Source organism: Rhinopithecus roxellana, chromosome 18 (assembly GCF_007565055.1).
Source record: "Rhinopithecus roxellana isolate Shanxi Qingling chromosome 18, ASM756505v1, whole genome shotgun sequence".
Lineage (NCBI taxonomy): Eukaryota > Metazoa > Chordata > Mammalia > Primates > Cercopithecidae > Rhinopithecus > Rhinopithecus roxellana.
In genome coordinates, this window is record NC_044566.1 from 28,743,827 (window position 1) to 28,756,715 (window position 12,889).

The window sequence follows — 12,889 nt, forward strand, 5'->3', positions numbered from 1 at the left end:
AAAACCCCAGGGCTATGAATTGTGATGCAAATGGAAAATAAGCATTTACAAACATCAATGTTTTTAAATTTTCTCAATTTCCCTGTCTGTACCTGGGTCCAGGCTCTGTACAGGGTAGGTATTCAATGTTTGTTGATGGACCGGCTGACATTGCCATGGTGCTGCTGGAGAAAAATGACTGATTCTATTTTTTTCCTTCAACAAAATTCTAGTTGAGGCTGCAAAGTCTCAGAAATGTGATTCATCTTTCCCTTGAACCCAAATTTCATGCCCCTTGACCCTTTGCCTGGTAAAAACAGATTCCTAAGTTTGAAAGAGAAATTTTAGGATAGTCAGTTCAATCTCCTACCTAGTGCAAGAATCTTTCCTCTGACATTTTGGGCATAATTCAGGGTCACTGAAGCCAGCAATAAGACTCTCATTATTTTGGGACACATCTTTGACTTGCTCTCCTGGGTAGCATCTATTCCTTATCTGGAGCTGGGATCTGCCTTGAGTGACTCGTAACTTGTCTTAGTTCAGCTCTGCAGTGGCTCAGAGAAGAGACCTACTTAAACAATTTAAGGCCAGCTTTCCTGTCTGCCTTTTCTTCTGTAGTGCATACCGTTCTCATCTGAATATCTTCAGTTTTTGTTCGTATCTTGGTCTTTCTGCTTAGCTATTGCTACCAACTAAAATTATGACCTAGTGATGTGAGGACATCTTTCTAATTGAGGTTAGAACTGAAGCTAGTGCTGCTATGATATTCACTTACACTTTCAATATTCTTACTTGTCAGAGTTTTCTATCAGTTTCTTTTCTTTCTTTCTTTTTTTTTTTGGAAACAGAGTGTGCAATGGCGTGATCTCGACTCACTGCAACTGCTGCCTCCCGGGTTTAAGCAATTCTCTGCCTCAACCTCCCGAGTAGCTGGGAGTATAGGCACATGCCACCACGCCCAACTAATTTTTGTATTTTTAGTAGAGACGGGGTTTCACCATTTTTGCCAGGCTGGTCTTGAGCTCCTGACCTGGTGATTCACCTGCCTTGGCCTCCCAAAGTGCTGGGATTACAGGCGTGAGCCCCTGCACCTGGCCCACAGTTTTTAAAAAATTATATTTTGAAGCTGGGCGTGGTGGCTCACTCCTGTAATCCCAGCACTTTCGGAGGCCCAAGTGGGTGGATGACCTGAGGTCGGGAGTTTGAGACCAGCCTGACCAACATGGAGAAACCCCGTCTCTACTAAAAAATACGAAATTAGCCGGGCATGGTGGTGGGCACCTGTAATCCCAGCTACTTGGGAGGCTGAGGCAGGAGAACTGCTTGAACCTGGGAGGTGGAGGTTGTGGTGAGCCAAGATTGCGCCACTGCACTCCAGCCTGGGTGACAAGAGTGAAACTCCGTCTCAAAAATAAAAATAAAAGTAAAACTATATGTATTTTGAGTAGAGTGTAAGATTGTTATTTCTGTTGTGTAGTTCAGACATGCAAAAAAAACAGGGAGAATAACATGATAAACATATATGAATTTACTATCTAGATTTAACAATTGTCATTATTTTCTAGGTTTGCTTTAGATTTATTTTTAAAAGAAATGTCCACATTACTTAGTGCCAAAGGAAATGAGAAAAGAAGTTTACTTGGAGGAACAGATAGCCTAGAATATAGGACAGTTACTTCCTATTTCATTTATGAAATAGTGTTCATTTTACTTCCAAGGCTTGGTATAATCTCATTGTCTTTTTAACTGTCAAATTATTTTCAGACATGTGGGTGGGATCAGCCTTTCAAGCACCATGTTTATTACTGTGTCGTTTCTTAACAGGCAGTCCTGGTTTCCACCGCCCCCTCCAGGTTACAATGCCTCTTCAAGCACAGGAACCAGGAGACGGTAAGGGAAAGGTGTCGGGCATAATTGCTGTGCCATTAGATGGAAGAACATGTCAGACATCGACAACATATAATTGTGGATGCTTTGGGATAAATTGGAGGCAATCTCGTAAACTCTCAGCTCTGTACTGGAGGGTGTCCAGTGGGAGTAAGTTCAGGACTACAAGTATCCTGGTAGGACATCTGACAAACTGCTAGGAGTAAGTAGGTGGCTGCATTAGATTGCTAGGATTACTTACAGCCAAAAGAAATGAGTGCCACAAACTGGGTGCTGCAAACTGCCACGAAGTGCCACTGGGTGGCTTAAACAACAGGAATTTATTGCCTCATAGTTTTAGAGGCCAGAAGTCCATAATCAAGGGTTCATCAGGGTTGGTTCCTTCTGAGGACTGTGAGGGCTCCCCTAACTTCTGGCGGTTTCCTGGTAGTCACTGACATTGCCCAGTTGGTACAAGCATTGTTCTGATTGCTGCCTTCATCTTCACATGACCTTCTCCCTGTGTGCACGTCTGAGTCCAAATTTCCCTTTGTTATGAAGCAACTAATCATGTCTATCCTACTACAGTATGACCTCATCCTAACTGAACTAATTACATCTACAATGACCCTATTTCTAAGCAAGGTCACATTCTGAGGAGTTGTGGATTAGGACTTCAACATGTGAATTTTGGGGGCAGAGGGGACACTACTTAATCCTTAACAGTGACAGCAGGAGAGAACAGAGTCAGGCATCAGACAGGGGTTCCAATGTGGGCTCCTGGTGCCCAGCTGTCTCCAGGCTATGCAGAACCTGGAGAACTGGATGAGGTTATGTGTGGCAAGTTGTTCATAAACGTTAAGTGACAAATGAGTGTTTTCTAATTTTGTTGTTGTTGTTGTTGAGAGTAATAGTTATAACTAAATGATAGATCAGGTGGAGGACACCTTATTCTACTATTTCCATGCTAGGAATGCCAGCACCAATTCAATGTAATAAATATGTAATAAACACTGCTGTGTGCCAGATATTATTCTAGGATCTTGGGATATATCAGTGAACAAAACATAGAACCTACACTCTGGTCTTTAAAGAAGCGTGCTCTATAATCAATATCATCACTAACTCAGAAACAAAAACAGGTCTTCTATTTAGTTTACTCTTCAGGTATCCAAAGATGTTTTTATGTCTCAACTTCTAGAATATTCTCATGTTTCAATGGGATCAGTTTTTCTAATTCTGACTATTGGAAAACAAAATTCTATTAAACTATGTGCTCATTTAATATTAGATTGGCTTATTTTATAAAATTTTTATCTACCGTGCAGACTTCTGTCTCTTTCATTTCCAAGTAATGGATATATTTAGAAATACATGTATTTTGCAATAATTTGAGTGAGATCTATAAGGATGTAAATAAACTCTAGTTGGTCAATAGAAAGAGCTCGAGTTACTTTTTTTATACCTATCATTACATCTATCTATCTATCTATCTATCTATCTATCTATCTATCCATCCTATCTCTGTCTATCTATCTGTTTGTCTATCTGTCTATCCATCTATAACTACATCAAATTATATTTCTATAACATGTTGAGCAGTCACAACTTGGAGTCACATTCACCTGCTGTTACAATGTTTTATTTTAGAACCTGCTCATTTACAGATGACTTCCAATTACATGAACTGCCATGTATGAATTACATTTGGAGTTTAAAACATTCTTTCCCCTCAGGCTGTTATTAGATACTTCTTATGGGTGATACCTTTGATATAAGGAGCTATCTAAGTGGGGAAAATGTTAACTAGGAGTTCTCCTAGTTATTATTTTTTCTGAGTATTGTTAAGATCCATCCATTTTTGTCTTGATAGAGAATAACTGGTACTTTTCTTAGATCTATTTATTACCTATTTTTAAAATAACTTCATATTTGTCCTCAACTCATCATTCCAATTATTCATTATTCCAATATCATTATAAAAAGCAACTGGTTATATAATATTGTAAAAACGTGGATGAATTAACATCTCATGCTATCAACGCCTGTTGAGGTTGTGGATCTGTTTGCACAGAGCTGATGGGGCTTGGCTCTCTGCCCTCCCTCACAATTTATGCATTGCTGGATGTGATTTACATGGGAGATGAAATGAGTTACAATGTTCCTATTTCTGATTCTTGGCTCAGATCCATAGCTCTGGAACTAAGGGAAAGAGGAGATTATTAGGCTAGGTTGATCAATTTATATATCCATTCCTTTTTTAGAGTCACAGATTATTAATATAATGGCTAAACGAAAATACTTCTCTTTGAGCATCAAAAATATGTCATGCCAAGCCTTCAGGAGAAGGAGAGAATAATAACAATATAGCAATGCCTTTGATTTCTGAAGTGGTTTTCTTTGGAAGAGCTGAAAGTACAGCTTCTATTTCTCACCTTTAATGCCAGTGCATTCCCAGGGCTGAGAAACAGCCTTTTTAGTAAATGCTGAAAAATAGAAGCAATTATTAAATGATGAAAGGGAGTAAAGGCTTCACAAAGATATCTTTGTTCCCAGAGGAGCCCAAAGAAAATGAAAATAGGTCAAAAACAGATAAAAATGAGGGGCTATGATTGATAACACTAGCTAATAGCTCAATGTTAAACGTTTCCTTTATCTTTCACTAATACACTGGTGTTCACCTCTCCCCCTTTTCTCTCCCCTCCCATCTTCTCCAGAAGAATTTTCACTTAAGACTGACACCCTCACTTTTTCTGTTCTTAGTTTTGTGAGCTTTTTTTCACCACCTAATCTTTCCCTGAAATTTCATTTTCTCCCATACATCTTTTTCTGTGCAGCACAATTGAAAAGACCATCAAACTCCCCTGTCATCCAGGAATGAGTCCTTTTCCTAGAATTTCCTCCCTTGTCCTCTCTGTAGCCCTTAACACCATGGGTTATCCCAACTCTCATTTGTTCCTTTCTTAATTTATACTTTGGAAGAAATCAAGTTCAGATTAGAAACTTGTGTTGTATTGTGTTTTGATTAAAATCTATTACAAGCACAATGTAAACCACACCCAAAAGGTCTTAAACTTTTTTTAACAACAGAAGAGCTCATAATATCATACCTTTGTTTAAATGTATATCTATGCCTATAACTATGTTAGTCTATCTTTATAATTAATATATCTATTCCTACATCTACATCTATAACTATACTTACATGTAATTATATGTTTATAATTAACACAAGGCTGGTGAGGTTAAGTAGAGCTGAAATGAGAAAAGAGAGTTTTTTAAAATTATCATATTTTATAGCTAAAGAAAAAATGAAATTTTTCTGAGAAGTGTCATTTTATGTATAGTATACATTAGTTACCCAATGAGAGAGTTCAGACCTGGGTGATCAAACAAAATTTTGGAGTTAAGACTTGAATATCTTTGAAAGCCTCTTGTCCTATTTTTGTAAATGTTCAAGAGAGTAGCTGTAATTCATGACAGCAAGACATGGCATGTAAAGTTTTTAACTTAAATAAAACCTTTGGCCCTTCCAGCTGATTTCCAAGCTTGCTTCTTGGTCGTTGTGATTTCAACCACTGGGATATTGATGTTTTCTGTCTTCTTTCTTCTCTTGCTAAGAATGGAAATAACCAATACAGTGTTTTGAATTATCAAGATATGCCAAGCAGATTATCCTTTGAAGTCTTCTTATCAGAGCATGTTTTATTTTCATTTTAATCAAGACTGAATCAGAATTTTAGCTTTATAACTGTTGTTCCTTGTTACATTCCTCTGTCTCTCCTCCTACCTCTCTGATCAAAGTCCTGCTTCACTGGTTTCCCCATTTTCCATGTTCAAACCTCTTCCATCTTAAAAAATATAGCTCCTAAAAATTTGATAGCCTAATATTACAGACCTACTCAGCTGACACCCTTCCTCTCTTTCCATCTTGGCCAACGTTCTCAGAAGAGTTGATGCTGCTTTTCATCTCCATTTACTGGTTGCTATCACCATTAGTTCATTAGGAAACAGCTTTCCCTAAGTCACTGATGACATTGCTCATATCAGTCTGTATGACCAAGTCACCCTTCAAAGGGCACCACTGACTCTTTATGCCCTTATCAAATCTCTCTTGTTGTGTTTCGAGACCCAGCACACTCCCCCAACACGCTCTTCTGGATTTTCTTTCTTTTTCGATTTCTCAGCCCTTCTTCCTTAGTCTCCTCAGCTTCCTCATCATTTTCTACCAAGCCATTAAATGTTGATGCTCCTAAAGGCTCCAAGTCCCTCTTTCTTCTCCTCCTGTTCTGTGCTCTGCCTTTCAACAGCAGCATCCAGATCCAGGGTTTCAGTGGCCATTTGTGTGCTCTCCACTTCTTCATTTATATCTGCTCCAGATCTCTTCTCTGAGTTGCCTTTGGGTAGCCCACTGCCCACTGTCTCAAAGACACCAGAAACTCAATGTGTTCAAAATGAAATCCATCCTTCTTCATCCTAACCCGGTCTCCTATCTCATTCTCCTGTAATGATAGTTTAATGGGAATAACATTGACTCTCTAAATTACTTTGGGCACTATGGCCATTTTCACAATATTGAGTCTTCCTATTCATGAACATGAAATGTTTTTCCATTTTTTTGTGTCCTGTCTGATTTCTTTGAGCAGTGGTTTGTAGTTCTCCTTGAAGAGGTCCTTCACTTCCCGTGTTAGCTGTATTCCTAGGTATTTTATTCTCTTTATAGCAATTGTAAATGGGAGTTCATTCATAATTGGCTCTCTGCTTGCCTGTTGTTGGTGTATAGGAATGCTAGCGATTTTTGCACATTGATTTTGTATCCTGAGACTTTGTTGAAGTTGCTTATCAGCCTAAGAAGATTTTGGGCTGAGACGATGGGGTTTTCTAGATATAGGATCATGTCATCTGCAAACAAAAACAATTTGACTTCCTCTCTTTCTATTCAAATATGCTTTATTTGTTTCTCTTACCGGATTGCCCTGGTCAGAACTTCCAATACTCTCTTGAATAGAACTGGTGAGAAAGGGCATGGCCATGTGTATTAGTCTGTTCCAACACTGCTATGAAGAAATACCTGGCACTGGGTAATTCATAAAGGAAAGAGATTTAATTGACTCACAGTTCCACCTTCCTGGGGAGGCCTCAGGAAACTTATGACCATGGAGGAAGGCAAAGGGAGAAGCAGGAGCCTTCTTCACAGGGTGGCAGGATGAAGGCAAGCAGGGGAAGATACCAGACGCTTATAAAACCATCAAACCTCCTGAGAACTCACTCACTATCACTAGAACAGCATGGGGTAAACTGCCCCCATAATCCAATCACCTCCACCTGGTCCCACCCTTGACTCAGGGGCCCATGGGTACTACAATTCGAGGTGAGATTTGGGTGCGGACAGAGAGGCAAACCGTATCACCACGTTTTGATCTGATTTCCCTTCAGTATTTGACTTCCGACTTACCTCTGTCCTGTTCTCTCACTTCCACACTAAACCAGCTATAGTTTCCTTGATGTGTCCAAATGCCACTTGTATAAAATCTTAGTAAAGATATGGGATGGTGGGAGTGGTAGCAACATATTGCAGAAGCCTACACCAAACTATGTAAAATGAAATATTGGAAATCCCTGTTCATAAATTCTTTGGCCATCCCTGTTATTGGGCATTTCTTGTTGGCTGGTATTTCTCTGCAGGCCTTCACCTGCTGCTGTTTTCCTCAACAACCCCTCACTCCTTTCTTCCATTCGCTCTCCAGCCCCTAGTTCCTGTTAACTACTTACGTCGGGGAGGTTAGCTCCTTTCTTCCTGCACTAGCCTATTCTTAGAGAATCTTATTGTCATAACCAAACACGATGACATATTCACTTTTGAGAGGCATTCTATGCTATTTTTTAAAATTAAATTTTTCTTGTGTTATCGTAAGTTGAATATTCAGCCACACCCACACTTAAAACATCAAAGTTATCATGGACCTCTTTGTGTTCCTTACTGTGTTTATTTAATCATCATTGCAGTGAGTTCCAGGGATTAGGGTGCTGATGGAGAAAAAAGATATGACCATGAGATGGCAGAGGCATACCACAAGCCTAATTTGGCTGGTGCTTTCACAGGTTTTGCTTCTGAGGGAGTCACTCGCCACATGAGAACCTCCAAAGGCAACCGCAAAGAGACCACCACCCAGCAAGGGAGGAGGGTGAAGGGACTCCGGGGGGAGGAGGGATCAGAGAAAGGGCTTTCATGTCTAGGTGATATCACTCAGCATCGTGATGGGAGTCCCAGAGCAGAGAACTCTGAAAAGTGGCAGCAGCTTTATAGCCCCAAAAGTTGGAGAATATGAATGTACAAATAACCATACCATAAGATCAACTGTGAGGGCATAAGAAGAACATCCATCTTCTCTGGGAAATCTGATGTTGTAGGAAGAGCTTCTAGCAGGGAACTCAGAGATCAGGTCCCCATAGGAGTGTGGGATTTGGGAGAAGGAGAGAAATTACACAATGCTAGGTTTTCAAGCCCAGGGTGATTTTAAGCATAGTAATGCCACTAATCAATGTGGGAAGAAATAGGAGCAGAATGGGGAGTACATAATTGGTCTTAAGCAGCTGACACTGTGCTTTGTTTTGAGCAGGTAGAGTCTGGGACACTGGCGGGATATATTTGTATCAGTGATTCCCAAGCAAAGATAAACACCTAGAGGGGAGGAAGGAATGTGCTCCGGTAAAAGGCAGTTTCTGAAGATCCAATTTGGGGATGAACCCAGGGATTTAAAATGTAGTATCTTTATAGAGTAAAGACACCTGTTGAGAAAATATTAAATGAGAAGAAAATGGAAGTGGAACTTTGATGTGTATCTATACATCAGGTGTGGTGGGGGACTAAGGTTACATGGTAAAGGTAAGGTGTAATGAGAGGTAGATAGGGTGAAGGCAGTGCGGGTCAATGGATTCTACCATCTCAAACCAAGCCATCCTTCAAAAAGTCTGGCATGAATTTTACTTCCTCCCCAAAGCTTTCACACCCTAAGGTGTGACTTTTGTCATTTGGACTCAGAAGGCTTATCATCTTCGATTATCATTTAGCAATTAACTGTGCATTACTTTGACACATCGCTTACTATTGCAGTGTACTCATCAACTAAATGGCATCATCTTATAACTCTTTGAATCATCAAGTAAATTTATCCATAGTAGTTTGTCAATAAGTACATATTGACTGATCGATTATTTTAATATTTCTTCGTATCTACTAGACAATGAATTTCCCTCAACCTGTTATCTTATTTGTCTTTTTGTAGTTGTGCTGTATTCTATGTGCTAAGTAACACCTCTCTCTCTCCCTGTCTGTTTCTCCTTGTCTCTGTCTCTTTCCCTTTCCAAAACAATTGTCGAGCTCTGGCTATGTGCTAAAAAAAAAAACACTTTGCTAGATGCAAGGAGTACAGAGAGAAAACTCACCTTCTAGCAGGGAGTCATTTTGAGCCAGAATTGTTAAACATGAAGGCTGGCCCTCACCAAGGGAGGGTCCTCGGGAGTATGATAAATACAAAGGTCAAGGTAGCCACAAAATATGTGGAGTGTGGAGAGGGAGGCAGTAGACATTGTATCTGGAGTAGAGTAGGCTCAAAAGAGGCAATGCCAGAGGTAAGCCTTAAAGAACAAGCAAGAGTAAGCCAGATGCAAAGGGGAGGTATGGATAGAGGCGTTTCAGGCAGAAAGGAGAGGAGGAGCGAAGTTCCAGTGCCAGAGAGTACAGCGTATATGGGCATGTCTATGTGAGTGTATTTGTATGCGTAGAACTATGGGCTTCCCATCCATGGGACATTCTCTGCATTTATACTTTATCAATTATGTTTAGTGATAGCAGGAAATCCAGTAATTCCAAATCTGATATTATGTGGGAAAATGTCTTTTAATGTAAGACACTATGCGCAGGTATCCACTCATAATTTGTGGTGAGCCTAAGTACCTTTTTAGAATATCATGTTTGTTTTCAGAGTTAATGTTGTGCTGTTATGTAATCTGAGCTCTGACCATATGCCGTAGATTTGGAATATGTACAAAAGAAAGTGCAAGTGTCATCAATGTAGAAAATTACTAGAAAGTCAGAGCCATGTTCCCCTCTTCCCACTTCTTTTGTTTTATGATATGCCTGAAAGCCTGAGGAAAAGCAGTGTGTCAGCAAACACTTGGGGATGTCTTCATTTTTCAAGTTCTTAAACACTTTCTTGTCTCTGAGACTTTTAAAAGAGTGGTAACATTTGCCGGACGTGAGCCAATGGAGGGAATAATAGGAGCCATCTGGAGAAATATTCAGGTTCATCACAAGGAACTAGAGAAATAACAGTTCTGGAAAGTCGAATTTCTTTCTGATTTCAGAACCTACCATTAAATTTTTGTATTCTGTTTATGATAAATTCAAATGATTTTGACTGTGTATTTAGGTGACTTGGAGATTCAGTGGTTAAATGACATGTAAAGCTCATTTAAGAACCTCATGGAAGCCAAGCTAAAGTACTTGCTTAACAGACAGTATGAATATTTATGAATGTTATTCATTATTCTCATTTAGGAACAATAATGAAGCCACCACTAGAAATGAATGTGCTTTTTTTTTCTGGAATCATTTTTAAAGATAGAAAAGGAAATAATATTTGATAAAGCAGTAGAAACGCATCTAGGAAAATTACCATATAAATATTTTCTACATAATTTCTCATCCTTATTTGTTTCGACCTCTTCTCCTTCAGTGGTTATTTCACTTCCCGTTAGCTGATTGGTAGACTTGGAGGAGGAAAAAAATATCCTGATTGAGAAGTGAGTTGCCATGGCAACCTTGCACTACAGTTATATTTTTCTGTCTGTAACTATAAATGGTAAAATGTAACCTTTCTAATTATGCTGCAACATTTTTAACTCTATTGGTACCAAATCTTCTACAAAGTTTGATGTCATGCTAAATAAAAGCAATACATCCATCTCATTTTTATCTCAACAAAAAAATTTTTATATTAACTGGAATCTCTTTTGTAGAAATTAAGATTCTATGACACGCAATAAAATATCAAAATACAGTAATTTAAAAATCTTACCTGAATGCCTAGATTGCTCATTCTAAACATTCAAAATAATTAAAATATTAGCCTGAGTTTAAGTTTATTATTTTTAAATGTGTAGTTTGAACAGAACAAGGAGAAACCTAATTCAGAATCTGTAAATGAAGGTCTTAACCTTTATCATGAATTATAGTTTTTTCAGTCCTATGGGAACAACTTAGACAGTCCCTGATTCCCTAACACTAGTTTGAAGTAACTCATACATTCAAACAACAAGTACAAAGCATCCCTGCTTTGCCCAACCCAGGTTCCCACCTCCCCTCCCTCTCTTGGAGCCCCTGTTGCCTCTGCCCCTGGCAGGGGAGCTCCTGGAAATATGAGAAAACAGGGAAGCTCCAGGTTCAAAAGTAGGATAGAGAAAGAAGCTGTGAGAATCAGGATACCTAGGGTCAAGCACTCTCAAAAACGTCACCTTGCTCCAATCATAAAAAACAAATAATTTGATTTTTTTAAAAAAATTATTTCACCATTTAGTAGTATTGCTGAAAGTTCTATCGACTAGAGACTGTAAATTTCACCTCAATTAGAAGCATGACAGATTAAAGGGGCTATCTCTGGTCATTCAAATCTTAGTGTCAAGTATGTAAATCAGGTTTCTTTCCTGCTAAAACTGGGCAGGATTAGAGCATCCTGAGGGAATGGAGGCTTGCATTGTGTGGAGGGGAGTGGAAGATGGCTTTGGAGGAAGAAGACTGGGAGGCAGGGAGGCCTGACTGTGAAGTATAGGTGATGGGGACATGCTGTGGCATAGGGTTTGGGAGAGGACAATGGGAGTAGGGGATGGGGGTGAAAGGACCAGCATTTTGCTTGGGACTGTCTTCATACTTGGCAGCCCGTCTTTGTCCTCTCATCTCTCTGTCTCCTCTCTTAGCTATATGCAGAATGTCATATAAATGGAATCACCCATGACATACACCCTTTTCATATGTTTGCATGTGTTTGTTTGTCATCTGTGTATCTTCCTTGGTGAAGTATCTGTTAAATTTTTTTTTTTTTTTTTGAAACGGAGTCTCACTCCGTTGCCCAGGCTGGAGTGCAGTGGTGTGATCTCAGCTCACTGCAACCTCCGCCTCCTGGGTTCAAGTGATTCTCATGCCTCAGCCTCCTGAGTAGCTGGGACTACAGGTGTGTGCCACCATGCCTGGCTGATTTTTTGTATTTTTAGTAGAGACAGGGTTTCACCATGTTGGCCAGGCTGGTCTTGAACTCCTGACCTCAGATGATCCTCCTGCCTCAGACTCCCAAAGTGCTGGGATTACAGGTGTGAACCACCCTGCCCGGCCCAAGTATCTTAAATCTTTTGCCGATTTTATTTCTGCTGGTTTGTTTACTTATTGTTGAGTTTTGAAATTTTAAAAAAATACATTGTGCTTGGAAGTCCTTTTTCAGGTATGTGAATAGCAAATATTTTTTCCAGTGTATGACTTGTTTTTCAATTCTCTTAACGATGCACTTTTCAGAGCCAACGTGTTTTTTTAATTTAATGAAATCCAATTTATCAAGTTTTGTTAAATAAATTATGCTTTTGGTATTATGTTTAAGAACTCTTTGCCTAACTAATGATCACAAAAATTTCTTCTGGTTTCTTCTAAAAGTTTGTAGTTTTATGTTTGACATATAGATGTGTGATCCATTTTGAGTAGACTCCTTTTTAATGCGAACATTTTTTTTTTAGTTCACTTGATAATAGTTGGAATATTTTTATGTCTTTGAGAAAACATCTAAGGACAAAAAGCTGCTATGACTTATCAATACTTGAATTTGTGTATCTTTGTATCTACTGACCAATAAAAGTTGACTCATGTTCTTATAGAGCCAACTTAAATTTAAATTTTATTAACCACAACAGCACCTACATACATTTGAAAAGCACAGTACATGAACGTCAAGGTACTTGTGGAGTTGAGGATTCCTTGCAATAGCGCCACCCTCCCTCAGTC

The 12,889-nt window shown here is 39.2% G+C and overlaps 1 protein-coding gene across 7 annotated transcripts in view; it reads left to right on the forward strand.

Moving 5' to 3' along the window:
- SCEL (sciellin) overlaps positions 1-12,889 on the forward strand; it is a 111,511-nt gene that overhangs the window by 33,662 nt on the left and 64,960 nt on the right. For all 7 annotated transcript variants that reach the window (XM_010360531.2, XM_030922375.1, XM_030922377.1 and 4 more), the window contains one exon: positions 1,804-1,869. In XM_010360531.2, coding sequence (XP_010358833.2) covers positions 1,804-1,869 — 66 coding nt within the window. The remainder of the gene's footprint in view (positions 1-1,803; positions 1,870-12,889) is intronic.